The 20,995-nt window shown below is 35.5% G+C and overlaps 1 protein-coding gene across 9 annotated transcripts in view; it reads right to left on the bottom strand.

Annotated features, from left to right (window-relative positions):
• Positions 1-20,995, bottom strand: part of CNTRL (centriolin) — an 86,116-nt gene that overhangs the window by 45,982 nt on the left and 19,139 nt on the right. For 5 of the 9 annotated variants that reach the window (XM_079928038.1, XM_079928044.1, XM_079928041.1 and 2 more), the window contains exons 7-13: positions 17,768-17,964; positions 11,585-11,704; positions 10,390-10,618; positions 8,940-9,049; positions 6,692-6,886; positions 1,737-1,890; positions 312-532 (exon numbers count right to left, since the gene is read on the bottom strand). In XM_079928038.1, coding sequence (XP_079784164.1) covers positions 312-532; positions 1,737-1,890; positions 6,692-6,886; positions 8,940-9,049; positions 10,390-10,618; positions 11,585-11,704; positions 17,768-17,964 — 1,226 coding nt within the window. Of the gene's footprint in view, positions 1-311; positions 533-1,736; positions 1,891-3,876; positions 4,026-6,691; positions 6,887-8,939; positions 9,050-10,389; positions 10,619-11,584; positions 11,705-17,767; positions 17,965-20,995 lie in introns of those variants that run through there. The other 4 variants (XM_079928039.1, XM_079928042.1, XM_079928043.1 and 1 more) reach the window with 2 other exon arrangements.

Raw genomic sequence — 20,995 nt, 5'->3', positions numbered from 1 at the left:
CAAATAACAAAATATGAACATCTAATACAGTATTTGTAATAGCTATAATTTCTTATTCTTTAGAGTTATTTGATCACAATACTTTTCAGGGATAGCAATTCAGCTAAAATAATCTTCCTTTTCTTAGTAAGGGAAAAATAATGCTTCCAAGTGTATCACAACTAAAGGGAAAAAAAACCCCAAAACACTAAATAGCCCCTAACACTTTTGCCACTTATAATTGCACTGTGGCTAACTTCCTTAACTAACTTAACTTGGACATCATCCACTTCTGAAGGTAAGGAAAACAGACAAGAAGAAACAAATCATACCTTCCTCATATTTTCTGCATCTAAGGCAACTATTTCCAGTTGGTCCCTTTCCTGCTTGACCTCAGTCAATCTCTGCAGCAATGTCTCTTTCTCATCCTGTAGCCTTCTGCACTCATTCTGGGCCTGAGTAGCCTGGCCTTTGACAGTCCCCAGGTATTCTTGCAACCCACTGATGACACCTTCTAAGTCTTTCTTCAGGGCTTCATTTGCTGCTATCTGGCCTAAGCAAGACGAAGAAAGGGAAGACGATAATATATATAAGAAAATGCTTTCAAGATACATAATTACTGCATTTAGTCTCCTTAGCTATTGTTACTAGCTAAGAATGAAATTTTAAGCTTTCAATTATTTCCTACTATCTTAGATTTCATTTTCAAGATATAGTAATAGCTTTCCCCCCTATTATCCATGGTACAGGAGTATTAAGCAGGTACACAATAAAAATAGTATATTCATTGGCATTGCTTATGAAATGCTTAATACATGCTATAAAAAGTTTAAAGTAGTGATTTCCAAATAAAATAACGAAAAGTGTGCAACAAAACAGTTCTTGCTGCTAGACACACAAAACAAAACCAAGTCAAATCCCAGACTAGCAGCATTAACCTGTAACCTGAAGACTTATAAAAACAAACAAACCATATATTGGGTTTACTATGTCCAGGCACTTCATGAACACTATTTCATTTAATCTTCCCCAAACTAATGATCGTGACAGAAATAATTTATCCCAGGTAACACAGCTGATAATGGCAAAACAAGGACTGGGGTCTTCTTACCACAAGCCAAGGCTCTCATCACTTACAGTCTATTATCTTCCTCTTCCACTATTATGGCAATGTCACATTTTTTTTAAATGATTTTTTTAAATGGGTGGAAGATCTATTTTTATTATTTATTTAAAAAATTTTCTTTTTTGGCCACACTGTGCAGCTTGTGGGATCTTAGTTCCCCAACTAGGGATTGAACCTGGGCCCATGGCAGTAAAAGCAAAAGAGTCCTAACCACTGGACCACCTGGGAATTCCCAGCAATGTCACAATTGAAATTTGCACTGCAAAAATAGATCCTAAAATTCTTTCTGCAGTCTCCTTATAACCAGACACCGAATGCCTGATATCAACGGACTCTTTGCTCCTGAAAAGATTTTAGGCCTTAGAAGAAGACAATCACATGCCAGAGTTTATCATGATAATGTACGGATTTCTTGCCATAGTGACCTGACTCACTAGGACATCAACCCAAGAAAACTAAAATAAAAATTTTTAATTTTATTAAACATTTTTGAGTACTCTGCAAATATTTCCCTATCAAATACTAGTACTAACAGCTGAAGCATATTCAGCTAATATCTGGATTAATGCCTGTTATTTGTCTTTTATTAACACTGAATCTGATTTACCTTAAATCATACTTAAATTCTCACCTTCAGTAAGCTGTTGTTCAAGGTCCTTAATCTCTTCAGTTTCTTTAGCAATTCTAGAAAGTATCTCATCCAAACGACTTTCAAGTTGTTTGTACTGCTTGTTCATAATGTCAAGCTGTTGTTCTTTACCCCTCTTCTGAGCCTTCATATGGCACTGAATTGAAAAAAAAAAATAAAATCCCTAATTCTTTAAACTCTTATAAAAATAATAATCCTTAATAACATTTCTAGGGAAGAGTGGAAAAGAAAATGTAACAATTTGCATCTGTTTTGTGTCAGACACTGTTGTTTTCACATGAAGTTTTCATTTAAACCTCATGATAACTTGATGTGGAAATCATCTCCATTTTACAGATGAGCAAACTGAGGCTCAGGAAGGTTAAGTGATTTTTCCCAGGTAACAGCTAGTAGGTAATGCAGCCAATTTCAGTGTTCTTTGCACTGCACTAAAATGTATCTTTCCAAAAGGTTTCCCAAAAGTTAATTGATTATATATACATATATCCATAGGAAAAGGCTATATTCTAAAATGTTAACAAAGGTTATATCTGGGTGGAAAGATTACAAGAGATTTTTAATAAGTTTTTTTAGCTAAAAAATTTATAATAGACAAGTAATAACTTTTTATTAAAAAACATTAAGTATAATTTTTAAAAAGGTTTTTTTGGGGAAATACAGACATGAAATAAATACTTCCTTAGAATTCAAGTTTATTTTCTTTTTTTTTTAACTTCTTTATTATTGGAGTATAATTGCTTTACAATGGTGTTAGTTTCTGCTTTATAACAAAGTGAATCAGCTATACATATACATATATTCCCATATCTCCTCCCTCTTGCATCTCCCTCCCACCCTCCCTATCCCACCCCTCTAGGTGGTCACAAAGCACTGAGCTGATCTCCCTGTGCTATGCGGCTCCTTCCCACTAGCTGTCTATTTTACATTTGGTAGTGTATATAGTGTCCATTCCACTCTCTCACTTTGTCCCAGCTTACCCTTCCCCCTCCCCGTGTCCTCAACGAGTTTATTTTCAATTCCTTATACAAAGAAACATTTTGCTTTTAAGTTCCATAAACTGGGAGTTGAGAGGGACCTCGAAGACCATTTAGCCCAGTGATTCTCAAGATGGAGGGCCCTATGGAGGCACACCCCTGCAACCACTACATACAGCTGCAACCACTACATATGCCCCTGGTGGAAAAGAGCTTCCACACACCCACACACACCCTGACAGTCATCGCTTTAGGGAGCTACTGTTAACTGAAAGGATTGGATTGTATTTCTCAGGTGTGCTGGGGGAAAAACTGAAAACTGATGACCTAGTCTAACTCTTCCTTTTACATGTGAGAAAACTGAATCTCAGATCCATCAAATGACTTGCCCAGGTCTCCTTAAGCAACTGTTCATATGGAGACAAAATAATTCCCCAGAGAACCTGTGCCCTCCCACTCACATCACACCCTCGCAGCCCACTCACATCACACCCTCGCAGCTCTAGTTTGCCCCCACAGGATCAGAGGAACAGAACAATAATAAATCAAGAGAAAGTTACCAGGAGAAAGAACTATATTAGTCTGAACAACGAACTCCATGCGTCTCAAGTCTAAGACTACAATTTGATTATAAAAGAACATTTCTCAATTTTACAAGTCTGCTGCCTCCAAAGACAAGAAAGAAAGTCTCTTCATTTCTGAAGAATAAATGAGAGGCAGCTTGATTGGAAGGTTTTTATTTTACTACTGGTAAAACGTGATGGATGTTCAAAACTCTTCTCCTACTCTCCCAAAATACCCATCTGAAGTCTTTCTGAAAAGATAACTGCAGATAAAACCTTAAATTCTAAGTAAATTTAGGATTTTTATAGCTCAAGAAAGAATTTTCAAAAAGATCTACACTCATATCTGTATCAATAAATCTTAAAAATTCACCATTAAAACTTCCACTGAAATCTCTACATGCAGGACAAAAAATTAGTTCAATACACCAATGATTTGCATTAAACACATGGGAGCAAAAGTAGATTCAGCGATTTTCACTACCATGGAGCTCACAATAGAGGTACTGTAAAAACAGGAACTTACATCTCTCACTCCTCCTCCTTTTTAAATCCTTTGTACACAGAGAGAGAAAATGATCATACCTTAATTTAGAATTTGTCCTGTTAAAACTGAGACGTTGAGAACAGAGGAACTGTGGGCGGAACGCTTTCTAATGCTGTCTTGAAATTCATGTGCACTTCCCTCTCTGACAGCCACAATTTTGTAAACGCCTCTGAGCCTCTAACCTCCCAGCGCTTCAAACCACATTCCTGGCAGAGATTGAGCGGCAGCCCAGCCCGTCCAATCACAAGCAGCCTCTGAAGGCAGGCCACACCCTCCGTGCTTTAAATCACAACACAGGAAGCTTCCACAGGCCAATCACGCACAATCTTTGCAACAGATTACTACAGATTAATTGCCTTTAGCATACAGTTTGCTCCCATAGAGCATTGCTAGACAGGGAACAGGGATACAAATCTTCCTTTATTATGTTTGCTCCTGTGGTATTTCTGCTTCTGCGAATGTTTTCTAGAACTAAAATGGGATTTGATTTTTATATAGTACCTTTTCCTTTTGAAAACTAGTTAAATGCTTATGTCTGTTGAAAACTTGGCTTAGCTCTGAGCTAATTTTAAAAATAATTAATCTCTTTAGACCTGTAACTCCTTTGTGAGGCTCTGCCTCTTCCTAAAAGGGGGTACTTTGGGAAATCATTTAATCTTTCTAAATCATATTTTCATTTTATGCAAATTTAAAAAGTCACCAGTCTCATTTGGATGCTGTAATAAAATAAAGTTCCACACCATATGTGCCTAAAACCAAGTGCAATGCAAGACACGTCACTGGCACTTAACATACTTGTTTTCCATCATATCTCAGTCATTTACTGTTTCCTAATCTCTCAAGCTTTTACTTTAAATTCTATTTGCTATTCAGAAAGATACTTCATCTGATTAGATAATAAAAGTTAAATAAAAGCCTGAATCTGCAGAAAAATATGCAGAATACCATTCTTGATTCTTTCCCTCTTGCTAAAATGTTCACATTTTGCAGCCTAAAATGGGGTGCCTAACACTAGGCATTAAGGTGACTTTGTGCAAATTAGAAAAAGATGCTCCTTCCAGGTGAACAAATTAAAAAGAGACATCCTCTGGTGCTCAGACTAAGACTGTAACCCTAAGAAGTAACCTTCACAAGTTTTAACAATACCAAAAAGGAACTTCAAAATCTGGCTTGTATGTTTCATCTCCACTATTACAGATTGATTTTGACTACCTTCAAAACTTGGATGCCTTTCCTACTTCTCATTTAACTCCTTTCTATATGTAATTCTTTACAGATATCCAGTGTGTATTAGACTCCCGGTATGCCAAGACTATCACAGTCCTAAGTTGAAAGCAAACAGACAATCTAGGTTCTGATTACACTCATAGATCACAGAACTACAAGAGGGAGTAAAGGAGCTTTGGGTAGTGCCTATAGGCCAGTTCTTCCCTACTTTCCTTAATGCAAGCATTCATAAACATAGCACTGGCCCCTGGGGATTCAGTTCCTGTCCTCAGGGGCCTTACATGGGGTGGTAGACTTCTGAACAAATAAATATGATACAGGAAGATATCACAGACCACATTATATATTATTTAAAATCTCTAATTTTTCATGTAATGAAAATTCTTCAAGATAATCAAGACTACTTTTGGTTTCTTTTTTTTTTTGCGGTACGCAGGCCTCTCACTGCTGTGGCCTCTCCCATTGCGCAGCACAGGCTCCGGACGTGCAGGCCCAGCGGCCATGGCTCACGGGCCCAGCCGCTCCGCGGCATGTGGTATCTTCCCGGACCAGGGCACAAACCCGGGTCCCCTGCATCGGCAGGCGGACTCTCAACCACCGTGCCACCAGAGAAGCCCTGGTTTCAATTTTAATACTAAGTCTTAGGCTTTTGTTATAAAAGACCTTATGTCTGTGATGATATGGTCACCCTTTGTCAAAATTAGCTGGCCTCCAAAAAATATCTATGATATTTTACTAAAATGCTTAAAGGGATAACTAAATAACTTGTCAAGTACATAAAGCAATTATAGTGCATTGTCTTTACCATGTTAAATTCTATGGTTTCTCATAATCCAGAGATTTTAAAGTTTTTTTTAAATAACCTTATTATTCAAAGTATACCAGTAAAATATGCAGGAAATATTCTTACTTCTATTTTACAAATATTGGCTAAAATATAAACCATTAGTAAGACTTTTCAGAGTAGAGACAGAAAGAGACAAGAACCTAACTCCATCATCCAGCCACCTGACCACCTCTGGCCACATTTTAGGAAGACATACTCTAGAGAAATGTTTTCTTTTTAAGGACAAAACAAAACAATATGAAACAACAAATAGCTTTAGTGGAATATTTGCATAAAGGATTAAAGAAGAGGTAGAAAAAGGACTCCGAACCCCCTCAGCTCTCCCATCTTGCCACCTTGCTGTTAAGAAAGAAGAAAATAAAACAAGGAGAGAGAAAGAGTAAGAGGTTTGGAGAGCACCTTAGAGCAGGTTACTCTTGATTTGAAATATAATGAAATTTAATTACTTAAAAAAATATGTATATCATTCATCAATTGTTCTACTGAAAGCTACTACCTCCATCAAGCCCTAGGTTGTCTTGTTTTAAACACACACACACACTTCATATATATGTGTGTGTGTGTATGTATATACACACATATGTATATATATATAATACACATACATACACTCATATTATATATACACACATATAAACATATGTATTGCTCAGATTTGTGCATCAAACTAAAAGATTTTCAGAAAGGACTCTGAGGCTAAAAACGATGAGACATAATACCTAGAAAGAATGATATGCTCATCCCCATAGAACAAGCCAAAGATCTCTTCATTTACTTACATGTTTTGGGTCTTTGGAATCCAGACTATCAATACCTATTTGCAGGTCCTTGATCTCCTTCTGCTTTTCAGCAATTTCTCCTCTTTGCTTTTCCATCTGCATTTCTAGATCCAGAGCTTCTTGGCGTAATTTATTTAGAAGTTGTATCCTACCACTCAACTGCTTGTAAAGAAAGTCTTTCTCCGCTTCTGAAATCTAATTCCCCCCCCACCCCAACATACAATTAACAGAGGACAGCAACACTGATTTACAAATTTACAGAAAACAACTAGTACAATTTAAAAAGGTATTCCATGCTCTATCAGGTTTTTTTTAATAATAAAAGTAAAATGCAGGAGATACCTAGGCACTCCATTCATATCTTATACTTTTATCCTTATTATATGTAAGAAAATTTTATTTTATAAAAGCTTATGAAAACAATAGCAGTAGAAATGAAGTTGTCATATTAGTATAAATAATTTATAAATTATTATTAATAATAACCATAGTATTAATGGTAGCTGACTTTATATAGCACTTACCCTTGTATTAGAATATCAAGCCAACTGACAATGTAATGAAAAATTTAGGCTATATTATACTTACTCATTTAAAATAACTATTTTTTCCAAGCACATTTTGTAAGCATCCATTTACTTAAAAATTATGTACATTATTTACTTCTACCAATTTATCTATATAAAGCTTTCGCCAGTACTGTTATAAAACATTCTTATTTAATTATTAAAATCATTCTTAATAGCTCCATCCACCTCATCTCCCATTTTCAATCCATCTTTAAGTCCTGTCTATTCTACTGCCAGATTTTACCTAGTCTTCTTTCTCTCCATGTCCACCATCACCTTTGTAGTCCAAGCCATTATCATGTCTTGCCTGTACTAAACACCAGCCTCCTAACCGATATACACATCTCCATTTTTTCCATCTCTCTCAACCCATTTCACTCTCATCAAGTAGCCAGAGTGACCTTATAAAAATACAAATAGGATCAGCCATGCTACCACCTAAAGTCCTTCAAAGGTTTCCCATTACATTCAGAATAAAATTCAAACCCCTTAAAATGGCCTATGATGCCTGGCATGAGCTTTAACCTCATCTTCCACTATACTCTCCCTCATCCTGCAGAGGAATCTTTAGTCTGAAGTCTTTTGCACACACTGTCACCTCTGCCTGGAATATGCTTGCCCTTAATTCTGCCTTACTGGCTCTTTTTCATCCTTTGGGTCTCAGCCTAAATGTCACTTCCTCAGTGAGGCCTTTGTGGGTTGCAGCAATCTACATCCTCTTTACTGTCTCTCCTAATTTTCTTTCCCCCCTAGAACTTATGTTGTTTAACTATACATTTCTTTTAAACTTATTTTTACTTATTTTTTGCCTACTTCCTGCCCAAGAGAGAGGAACACATCCGTTTTTTTCTTTTAAACTTATTTTTACTTATTTTTTGCCTACTTCCTGCCCAAGAGAGAGGAACACATCCGTTTTTTTCATTACTCAGGGCCCAGCTCAGTCAGCAACTGCCACATAAACTTGAATCAATTTCTAGTTACTAAATAATTTGAAACTAATGACACAGGGTTATCTTTTTAAAAGAATATATAATTTGGACTTCACCTTCTTTTCTTCCTACTATGGTATGAATACATTACCATCACAATTTTCAAATACTGATTTTTAAAATTTGCAAATAACTAAAACCTTTTACTTACTTAAAAACTAAAATGTCAAAATACTTCCTTTTTTGAACTTTCTCCCTATGCAACTACATCATGGGTTTGAGCTGCTTGCTTCTTCATGACATCATTTTTATGTATACCATATTTTATATCATTTATATTTTTGCTACTCATGTTTAATAATGTTCATTGTAGAGGTGTTTTCTGGCTCTTAATCTAGGTTCCAGGATCTTAAAGGTGGTGAGTGCTTAATTAAATTAGGAGAGATATATTAGGAAGCAGCTTCCCTGGATAAATTGACACTTTCATAATACAGTAGACTGAATATATCTTTTTACATAAATGGTTAAGTAATGTGTATCTATACACTCTATTAAATGCTAATAGGATGTCATCCTGAATGGAAGGAAATGAAATTGGAAAACGCTAGAACCATATCTGACTCTGAAATTTGTTATTCCGTAATTAATTAGGCAGCACTGATATAAAGATTTTTTTACACGGTTATGAAGAGGGAAACACATTTCATTTTTGGCATTTTCTCTTAGCAATGCAGCTTTACTTTTACTTACTTTTTTAAGTTGTACAGCTTCTTCCAGTTGTTTAAATTCTTCAGTAGCTCTTAAAATTTGTTGTTCTGCCTTTTCTATTTCATCATGCAGTTCTGATAGTCGAGCTTGTGCTGCAAATTTAAAAACCATGCATACAGGCACACAAGAAAAATCTTGAATTCTCAAATTTCTACCTTTTTCTTAGCAATAACTTCCTCCAATTAAATTCTGCAATTATACAACACAGGAATAAAAAAGAAGTAATTTCTTATGATTGTTTTCCTCTCTATTAGTTAATCTCTAGAATAGTTTCATGATATGCCATAGAGCTATAATTGATCCATTTATTTGTAAAATCCTAACATAAAAGGGGCTCTACTTGATGCTCCCAACATTAAAGAACTCTTTTGAAAGAATAAGGATTTTATTTGTAAATATGTGCTTACATGTCACCAAGTTATAATTAGGTTTAGAGTATTAAACAAAAACCTGTGTTAGAGACAAATGCTTTATGATGGGATTCAATATCAAGAAATTCACTACTGATTTGGTAATCCCAAATCAGTGACTTTCCACCTCAAATTCCTGATTTCTTTCTCCCTCCCTGCCTCCTATAAAACTTGAGGCTGGTGTGATTTAGTTTCGCTTTCCCCTTCCAGAGCCTTGCATATAGTATACGCAGGCACGGACAATTCGGCCTCTTTTCTCCCCTCTCTAAGTCAACCGCTATTGGCCTTCCATGTATTCCATTTAGCTGCCAACCAAGGGAAGATGGGCTACTAATCTCATTGCTTGAGATCCCCACAATGGGTCATGATTACTAGTGAGATGAATGAACTCAGGTCTGCTTTCTCCTTCCGCCATATGCATACAGCTAAGTGAGGAAGTGGGTCCAAAGTTTGCCATTTGGAAGGTCTCTAAGTGTCCCCTTGGATTGATTTCTTCCTCTTTGTGACTTGCCAGGAAGTGATAAGATTCCTTGAATTAGATGGCTGAGGGCGGGGTGCAGTTGACGAAGTGGAGTGTGGGGCAGGTCAAGAAGAGTCAGAGGCCAGCCTTAGGCCTAAGCCTAAGGAGAGTGCACTGATCCAGTTTATCCAAAGCACTACTTTAGGTTTTGGCGATATGTATAGGAATCAATAACTTTACTTGCTTCAATTATTACTAATTATGTCTTTGAATGTGTAAGTCCAATGGTGAGGAGCACCTGTTGGCAGGATGAAATTTAAGCATTCTTGGAGCCCCTGGACATGCTGCTATCAAATAACGGTCAAAAACCCCATTCTTCATAACAGGAATCATTAAAAAATAATCTGCTCAATGAATCACTGCTTTTGTTTTAGATGTCTCATGTAAACAACAATATAATAAATAACTTCAGCATGTTTAACTAGAAGAATTAAAAAACAAAATTTGCTTATATATTCAATTCTTTTGTATTTTTAAAGAATTTAAAGTAACTTTTTTTAACCTGCACTTATTTTGTTTTCTTTGTCTTCCAGTCGTGTGTCCAGTGGCGTATGGGCTCTCAAGTTCACATGTTCATTTCTAAGTTGTTCCCCTTCATCTGGATCCATCCTCTTGATCTCTACTAGCTGGGCATTATCGGTAATATAACTCTCTGTGGCAAACATATTTCTCTTGTATCTGGATTTGCCAATGTAAGGGCTTTCGTCTGGGGCTTTATCAATGTCAACATACTAAAAACAAAATAAATAAATCTTATGACTTAATAAGTAACTGCTATGCAGTCGAGTGACATTATTCATTTTATTAATGAAGAATATATCACAGAATTGCCTAAATAGTAATCCTACACACATAGAAGTTTAAAAAAATATATAATTCTTTTATCTTATTCTTAATATACTAAAAAGGAACTAGAACAAAAAATGGTCTCAAAAGGATTACTCCTCCTATCCCCAAACAGTGAGCTGGATTGACTAAGAAAGTGCCTACAGTTATGTGGTTTTTGTTGTTGTTTTTAGCACTGCTGTATCTCTCAGATCAGAAATCTACATGTTTTATTTTGGTTTCTTGGCTGATATATAAGTAAAATATCAGTCTAATAAATTTTAAATGTTGAATTTTTACTAAAATAATTTTTCATAAAAATTTAGTATTTACTAAATACTAAATTTTTACTAAATCATATTTGATATGACATTTTATTATCATATATTATTTTATATGATACTGACTGGAGCTTGGAAGTTAAACAGTTCCCTGTTGCAGTGGCATTTATGGTATTTGTACAAATAATGGTTGACTAATAGTGAACCCACTGATTATTGAAAAAACAATGTAGGGAGATGTCTATTCCATGGTCACTGAAGCAGGCAGTGCACTTTTCCTGGAGGTTTGGATTTAAGGAAGCTGATCAACCACACTCTTGAGTGAGGTAACAGGATTAGAAGGGCTGCTTATGGTTACGAATATGGATGTGGGCAAATATCCTCTTGGGGCTTTTAACCTCTTTTGGACACTGCTCTACCTCACTGAGCCAAATAATTCACAGATTCAACCAAAATACTCTGCTGGTATCTTAAGAAAAACATGGAGTGGTTATTGATAAAATCATTTGAACATCTCCACCACCCTGCCCTCCCCTGCCCCATTCTATGCTGGCTTTAACTGTGGATTACTACAAAATCAAAATAACTCACCTCTGATGGATAATAATTCAGTGGCTCAAATTTAGCATCAATTTTATAAAAAGCCAATTCCTGTTCCAGTTCATACTGTTTCTGACATGCTCGAGTTAGTTCCATGGTCTTCTGCCTTAGCTATTGGCCCAATTTGATATGAAACAACACATAGATTCAGTAAGTTAGTATAAAGGTACAGTGGTGTGGCAAGCTCTAATTATAACTGATAATTAGATTTTTTAAAATCTCACAGCAAATAGAATAACATTAAGAGCATTTTATCTTAATTCTAAAATATTACAAAGAATGAAATACAAAATTATCATTTCATAAGAGATCACATAAAAGACCTTTGAAGTTTATATGTTATTTCAGGATACAATGAGTAAAAGTTTTAAAAATCATTTAAATTTGCCTTATCCAAACATGAAAATAACTCTGTATCAATTATTTTTAAGTAACTAGTCTACTAAGTACCTGCTTCCTGATTTCCCAATAACTGGTACTAATTTATTTAACTGACTCATGATAGTTTCAAATCATGGATAGAAATAATATTTGACATTTACTAAGAAATTAGAAGGAGCGAGAAGGATGAAAATAGGAGATTGGTTTTAATTGTTGTACTGATGTTGCTGTAGTATTTTGGCTAATGGCATCTCAGTTTTAAGTGTTCAGAACATTATTCTTTGTAATGGAGGATAAGGGATGTGAATAAGCTCAATCAGATCCAAATATAGGATATTAAATTTTTAATAAAGTAATCCTACTGTAATTACAACTTTTCAGTTATTCTTAGAAATTTTAGGAGCTAGAAGAAAAATCATCTAATCTAACCCTCTGAATTTATAAATAAAGAAACTGAGTCCCAGATTGGTGAACTGACTTGTCAAAAGTTACATCATTAGATTAGTGGCAGAAGTTAAATATTTTATTAACTACCAGTACCAGTCCCCTTTCTACTAAAGCAATCCTTGAGTTCATTTCAAAGGTCCACTAAGTGATTTCTGCTTTTTCATTCCCCCCAGCATCTGACAGTAGATACCAGACAAAAAAAGGCATGCAGAAACACTTCTTTAATATAAAAATGCAAGCTGAAGAAAATAAAACATAAACGAACATGAACATTTTACAAGGCCCGTGAAATCAAAGTCGTGCATGATTTAGCTTTCAGTCACCTCCTGATTATCCAACTGAGTGGAAGTAAGGCTAACCTGGATAACAGGTAATTCTGACTGAGTACTCACTGTATGCCAGACACCATGCTAAGCATTTGACATATGCCATCTCACTGAATCTTCATAACTACCCTATGAGATGATAAAAGCTGTACAGAGAGGTTAAATAACTTGTCCAATTGCACAGCTGGTAGTGGAAGAGGCAGAGTTCAGTTCCAAGTTTCCCGATTTCAAATCCGACACTCTATTATACTACACTGCCTTCGATGTCCTGCTGCAGGGTGTCAAGCACATTACCCACATTGATGCTTTCACTGAATGCTCACAAGTCCCTGAGTCCCTAGAAGGCAACTCACAACCAACAATGTCAACTAATCTTGCGCTTCTCTCCCTAAAGATCAGTGGCAGTGGGGACAAACAAAGGCAAATGTGACTGAACGGTGGAGGCTATAGGGACTGGTCTCCACAGGCAAATACAGTTGACCCTTGAACAATGTCGGTTCGAACTGAGCAGGTTCACTTACACATACATTTCAATAGTAAATACTATAGTACTAGACGGTGGTTGTTTGAATCTGTGGATGCTGAGGAACTAAGGATATTGAGGACCAACTATAAGTTATACGTGGACTAACCCCTGTGTTGTTCAAGGCTCAACTTTAATAATGAATACTCTGTGCATCTTAAAGTACTTTTGTGTCTTTTACAGCAGTAGGCTTAGCATATAGTAAGCATTCAATAAATGTCCTTTGAAGAAATGCATAAATGGGAGCAAAGTGGGAGTCAAAGCCCGGGAAAGTATTAGCTGTGGATAATCAAGAGCTGACTGCAGTTAACATATTTACCAATAGGAAAAATGATACAAATTCTTTCCCCCACATTCAAATTCACTCTCCTATGTAAACAATCATTAAAAAAAATTATACATACACACAAGCACATTTCTCAAAAGGCAAGCCAGTTTCAAAACTTAAAATGTACATAAGGATATTAATACAAGTTTTCATGCAAACCATGAAAAACATAGTATACAATTCAGTCCTGAACAAACTACCTTTAAGGAAGAATAAAGAATCAGCAGAAAAGGGTCTGCAAGAAACCAAAACAAGGGCTAAAAGGAGAAAGAAGCAAACAGATACCATCACCTGGAGAATTCTAGAGAGTGAGGCTATAACAACATAAGCTGCTCTTTACTGACAACTTACCTTAGGAAGATATGGTTATTAATACCTGCATTATTCTCACATGGACACATTTTATCATCATTCTAATGGAGTTTTATATTTACCACCTTCCATTACTTAGCTTGATTCATTTCAAATCATTTTCATATTCATAACCTCACTTAGTCCTCACAACTCTGTGGGGCTGGCAGGACAGGTAAATCATCCTCATTTTAAAAATGAGGAAACAAGTACAGGAGTTTAAATAACTTGCAAAAAGACAATGAGTAACATTAATATTAAAGTTAACATTTGTTGGTGGCAGGAGAGGGGGACTACTACAGGTTAAATGGCCACCAGAAGTTTTCCTTCAATGTTACAATGCTTCATTTATAAGTTAATTGACTTACTATATGAGGAATTATTATATGAAACTAGAAAACATTATACAACTATAGGTGATATTATCACCAGATATTCTGCATAAGATAATGGAAAATGTTTTTCAAATGTAGGCTCTTGGAATAAGACACAGAATTTTTTTTTTTAACATAGAATAGTCCTTTGGAATAATAAAAGAACTGGCAAAACAATATGAATTTGAAGAATACAAAATAGCTAAGAAATACATATGCAGTACTCAGCTCTCCAATACCTAAAGAAATGCGAAATTAAAGCAATGAGATTCCATTTTTTTCTATCCTATTTACAAGTTCAAAATAATACTATCAAGTGGGGGTGGGCTCTTTCACCCACTGCTATAGAAGTGTGAAGCAGTTATAAGCTTTTTGAGGGGTAACATTAATAGCTATCAAAATTTAAAACTTATAGTGATTCTGCTAAGGAAGTACTAGTATGAATGCGTAAGGTATATATATATATATAAAGATTTTCTCTATAGTATTGTTTCTAATAACAAAAAAGTGGAAGCAACTTAAATATTCATCAATAAGAGAAGATTAAATAAATCATGGAAAATCCGTATAGTGGAACACAATATACACTTTGAAAAGAATTTATGTGTGTGTGTATATATGTGTGCACATATATTCACGTGTATGTATTTTTTTAACTTGGACAGCTGTCCAATGATATACTGTTTTGTAAAAAATAAGATGGCAGAATTTTTAAAAATATACAGTAAAATTTTTTTAAATCACAAAACATTCAAAAATATATATAATTACATATACACTATGTAGTTATATATATATTGTAGAAGCATAGAAAACAAAAAGGATACATATTAACCTCCAAGGAATGTGGCAGGGGAAGAGTGAAACCTTCATTTTCTAGTGTATACATTTGTGTTGTCTGAATTTGTTATAATAAACATATAGTAACTTTGTATATAAAGTGTTTTTAAATAGTTAATGATAAAAGTAACATAATGACTCAAAAAGAGCACAGTCTGTCTTCTAACTGAAAACAATTACAGGAAAAAAAAAAACGAACAAAAACTGTTGACAATTTACAAAACATTTATTTACAGCATAAACATATCAACATAATAAACGAACAAAAGAGAAAACTAGACAACTATAATAATCCATAATTTTGGGATAGCACACAAATATAAAATAAAATATTTTGCCATGATTTTCAATGGGTTGACTTAACGTGCACCAGGGAGTCAGCATATGGAAATCATAATGTTTTTTTGTCTTAATAATACAAGATGAATTCTACACTATGAAAAAGATCAATAACTCAGGAAAATTTATTAAATGTTCACAAATATCAAGTGATACCAAAGTAAGTACTGTGCTTATTTTAAGTACTGTTTTATTTTTGTATTTAAAATACAACTGTTAAGTGATGGCACAAAGAGTTCACTGCTAAAATAAAACTGATTGTAATATGTCTTCAATGATTTAATTACTCATCATTCCACTCTTATGGAATGGAGTGCAAAAGATCTATGCATATTATAAGACCATTGATAATCACTGGTTTATTAACATCATATATAATATGCCTTCAGAATACAGCAGACATATTTGAAAACTACCTTCAAATAAGAGGCATATGAAGGAAGCCACAAATGCTCCGAATGTTTGACTAACAGAGCTGGGAAAGCTGCCCTGTCTTTTATCATGTCCCCCTGACAAAGAAGAGCTCAAGAAAGAGGTAATTAAGTAGTATTTGGATTTCAAGTAACAATTTCCCTCTCTATACAGAGGAGGGAACGCTTTTTTTTCTTGCTTAAAAATGTAAGTGCTTAGGCAGAATTCTTGTCAATAAATCAAGTAACTAAGCCAGAATGCCAATCTTGAAAGGGGGATGCAAAAAAAAAAGATAACTGTATCAAGGATTCTGCTAATTATATGAGAAATACAATTCTCTAAGTTATGCACAGAGATCAGAAAAAGAACTGTCAAAAGAAAAAGAGAGTACCAATAGCTATTTTTTTCTTCAAGGAAAGTAGACTAATAATTTTACAGAATCAAATTATCAAGGTTGAAAAGGGCTTTTAGGGTGATTTAGTCCATCTCCCTGACCAATGTTTTTTTTTATCTTTTCCCTAAACCCTGAGCACATGGCCTGTTTCAGTGATAGCACACACATTCCAGAGTTATCACATTTTATCTCAAGACAGCTATTATATAGATTTCTTCTTCATTACTAAATGAAAAACTGTTTTCCTATAATTCTTTTTGCCATTTCTTAATTTTAACTCTTGGTACCTTCATCAATAACTCCAGTCCCTCTTCCATGAAACAGTCCTTTGACTATCTGAAAGCAATTGTCACAGCTCACTGGGTCTCCTCTTCTCCAGCCTGGACACCCCTGTTGCTTTGGCCACTTCTCAGACATGGTCTCAAGACCTTTGAAGCCTCTGGGTCAGGTACCTTCTGAAGATATGCTATCTAGTCTGTCTAAATCTTTCTCTTTTAAGATATCTTTTCTACCTATTTTAACCGTAAAGCCAAATTATTTAAAATTTAAACATTAAAGATATGCATATATGGCAATTTGAAAGTGCTCTATAATTCTACTCCCCTAAAATAACTGCTGTCAAGAATTTGGTATACATTCTACCATTTGACTTACACATACTTATACCATTATATACTTCCTTTATATATAGGACCATACTTGATATACAGCTTGCTTTTTTTCATATAGCAATATATGTTAGACGTCTTTCCATATGAGGATATACAGCTCTGCCTTCCTTTGATAAGAACACTATTATTCTACCACATGGATATCTACTGAGGGACATTTTAGTTATTCTCAATATTTTGCTAATATAGACAATAATGTAGTCAATGTCCTTGTATATATATGTGTATATGTATATTTATATACATACACACATGTATCTACATGTATCTCTTTATACATTCTTGTACCATTTCTACAGACTATATTATTAGAAATATATATTATATTATACTATAACTTACATAATAACCAATAAATAATATAAATATTATATACAATATTTCCAATATACAGGACATAGGGTACATCCATTTAAATTTGGATAATTTTGCTAAATTGCTTTCTAAAAGTTTTTGCCAACGTACAGCCTCACCAACGGTGTTGTTGTTTAAAAAAATACAGACATCTAAGGGCAGTCTGACCAACTCCCCACGGTGTGGGGCTTCATCTTCCTCATTTGTTCTGGATATCATACTTTCACATAACACAGCTCAAGACAGTATGCATCTTTTGGGCAACCATACCATAGAGTGTGCAGTCAACTACAACCTGTCAAACCAGTTGCACATATTTCTGTTAAACCACATCTTCCCCATTTTATAGTCAGGAAGCTGTGTTTTTAGACCTAAGAACAAAGAATTTTCTATTTCAAGAGAATATAGTCAAGGCAATGTAAAATACGGACTTACCAGTTCATTTTTCGTGTTTAGGTTACTCTCTAGCTCCTCACAGCTCTGTTTTTGTAACATGGCCTCCTCTTTTAATGATTTGTTCAACTTATCTTGATTTTTAATTTCCTCGAGGAACCTTGTTTGTTTGCTTTTAAGCTCTTCAGTTTCCATCACCTTCTTCTCCAGGTCTCTTTCCAGTCTTTCTACCTCTTCTGCTAGTACAAATTTAATAGTTTATTGATCATTATATTTTCTATTTGAAGAAACATAAGACTATTTCTCAAATAATAACAAAAGAAGTCTTAGAATAGTATATATACAATTCTACTTTTAAAATTATTCACTATGGTTTTCGAAAAAAAGATTATTTTGAGCTAGAAAGTGATTTCTATTAAGAGGTAAGAAGGTATTACCATGTGGATAACAATTTTAAAAGATAACACAAAAATAAGGTGACTATAGGTGCGTGGGTTTATCTCTGGTATTTCTATCCTGTTCCGTTGATCTATATTTCTGTTTTTGTGCCAGTACCATAATGTCTTGATTACTGTAGCTTTGTAGTATAGTCTGAAGTCTGGGAGCCTGATTCCTCCAGCTCCATTTTTCTTTCTCAAGATTGCTTTGGGGCTTCCCTGGTGGCGCAGTGGTTAAGAATCTGCCTGCCAATGAAGGTGACAGGGGTTTGGGCCCTGGCCCGGGAAGATCCCACACGCCGTGGAGCAACTAAGCCTGTGCACCACAACTACTGAGCCTGCGCTCTAGAGCCCGTGAGCCACAACTACTGAGCCTGCGTGCCACAACTACTGAAGCCTGCATGCCTAGACCCCATGCTCCGCAACAAGAGAAGCCACTGCAATGAGAAGCCCGTGCACCGCAACAAAGGGTAGCCCCCGCTCGCTGCAACTAGAGAAAGGCTGCGCGCAGCAACAAAGACCCAATGCAGCCAAAAATAAATAAATAAAAAATAAATTTAAAATTAGAAAAAGGGCTTCCCTGGTGGCGCAGTGGTTGAGAGTCTGCCTGCCAGTGCAGGGGACATGGGTTCGAGCCCTGGTCTGGGAGGATCCCACATGCCACGGAGCAACTGTGCCCATGAGCCACAACTACTGAGCCTGCGCGTCTGGAGCCTGTGCTCCGCAACAAGAGAGGCCGCGATAGTGAGAGGCCTGCGCACCGCGATGAAGAGTGGCCCCCACTCGCCGCAACTAGAGAAAGCCCTCACACAGAAATGAAGACCCAACACAGCAGAAATAAATAAATAAATTAATTAATTAAAAAAAAAGAAAATTAAAAAAAACTTCTTAAAAAAAAAGATTGCTTTGGCTATTTGGGGGTCTTTTGTGTTTCCATACAAATTGTGAAATTTTTTGTTCTAGTTCTGTGAAAAATGCCAGTGGTAGGTTGATAGGGATTGCATTGAATCTGTAGATTGCTTTGGGTACTATAGTCATTTTCACAATGTTGATTCTTCTAATCCAAGAACATGGTATATCTCTCCATCTGTTTGTACCACCTTTAATTTCTTTCATCAGTGTCTTATAGTTTTCTGCATACAGGTCTTTTGTCTCCTTAGGTAGGTTTATTCCTAGGTATTTTATTCTTTTTGTTGCAGTGGTAAATGGGAGTGTTTCCTTAATTTCTCTTTCAGATTTTTCATCATTAGTGTATAGGAATGCAAGAGATTTCTGTGCATTAATTTTGTATCCTGCTACTTTACCAAATTCATTGATTAGCTCTAATAGTTTTCTGGTAGCATCTTTAGGATTCTCTATGTATAGTATCATGTCATCTGCAAACAGTGACAGCTTTACTTCATCTTTTCCAATTTGGATTCCTTTTATTTCTTTTTCTTCTCTGATTGCTGTGGCTAAAACTTCCAAAACTATGTTGAATAACAGTGGTGAGAGTGGACAACCTTGTCTTGTTCCTGATCTTAGAGGAAATGGTTTCAGTTTTTCACCATTGAGAATGATGTTGGCTGTGGGTTTGTCATATATGGCCTTTATTATGTTGAGGTAAGCTCCCTCTATGCCTACTTTCTAGAGGGTTTTTATCATAAATGGGTGTTGAATTTTGTCGAAAACTTTTTCCACCTGCATGCTTTTATTCACACCTTCTCCCTGGAACTGTCTTCCTCTATCTCCTACTGGCGTATTTTGCATCCTCCAGGTCTTAGTTTTAAAAACTATTCTGAGAAGCCTGCCCTGACTCTACCCTCCCCAGGTTGGACACTTCTCAGGGATGCTATGATGCCACCCTGCACCTCTGAAGCAGTCCTCATCACAGAGAGAGTTGGAAAATGTGATCAAATAGCTTGGCTGTCTGCCTTCTCCACTAAAGTTTTGTGAAAGCAGAAACCGCATCTATCTGTATTACCACTGGATCCCAAGAGCTCAGCATCACTAAAAGCTCTTAATTAACATCCAAAGTTGTGAATGAATTATAAGTACTTTAAACATTTCCCCAAACAGTATATTTATATAATGACTTCCCCTTGCATTATTTATATTTTTTAATGATTCCAAAACATCAACTTCTGGGTAACAAATGTTGAGTTAGGGGGATCCGAAACAAATAAAAATCTACCATTTCTCAAGTATTGGATCAAACCATATGAAACTGTTGTTTTTATAAGTCAAAATGGATTAACTTGAACATACAGGCTCATGCCCTAACATTATCATGTTAGGCTATTTCATACCTTCCTCTTCCCTTCAAACCTCCCATACTCCTTCTATTTTCTTTTTCTTTCCAATCTTTTTTTTTAAATTAATTTTTATTGGAGTATAGTTGCTTTGCAATGTTGTACTCCTCCTATTTTCGTTCTCAGCTGATGACCTCTTATTTTATTGAGAAAACAGACCCCACCAGTGGGAACTTCCTCATCTTCCTACCACCAAGGCAACAAAACTACCCATACCTACACACATCTTCTCTCCCTTCTGATGGAGAAAGTGTCCCATCCCTCTTATCAATAGACAATCTTTCCTTTTTTTTTCTAATCTCATCTCCTGTCTTCTCAAGGACCAAAAGAACTAAGCCACGATTTGTCTCTCCACTCCGCTCTTGAATATTTTCTGTTGCTTTGATTACTAGCTTTGAGGTTTATTGCACTTGCTTCTCCATTTCCTGGTTGGAAGCTACTGGTGAAATTTTTTTAAACTTACTTTAAAAAATTCATTTATTAGGTACTAGGGGAGGAAACTGTGGGAGGCAATTTCAAATCTTTACCCAAATGTCTCCCTC

The sequence above is a fragment of the Stenella coeruleoalba genome, assembly GCF_951394435.1.
Source record: "Stenella coeruleoalba genome assembly, chromosome: 7".
NCBI classification, from domain to species: domain Eukaryota; kingdom Metazoa; phylum Chordata; class Mammalia; order Artiodactyla; family Delphinidae; genus Stenella; species Stenella coeruleoalba.
The sequence above is the reverse complement of the archived record's forward strand: the minus strand, read 5'-3'. Positions and strand labels throughout refer to the sequence as shown.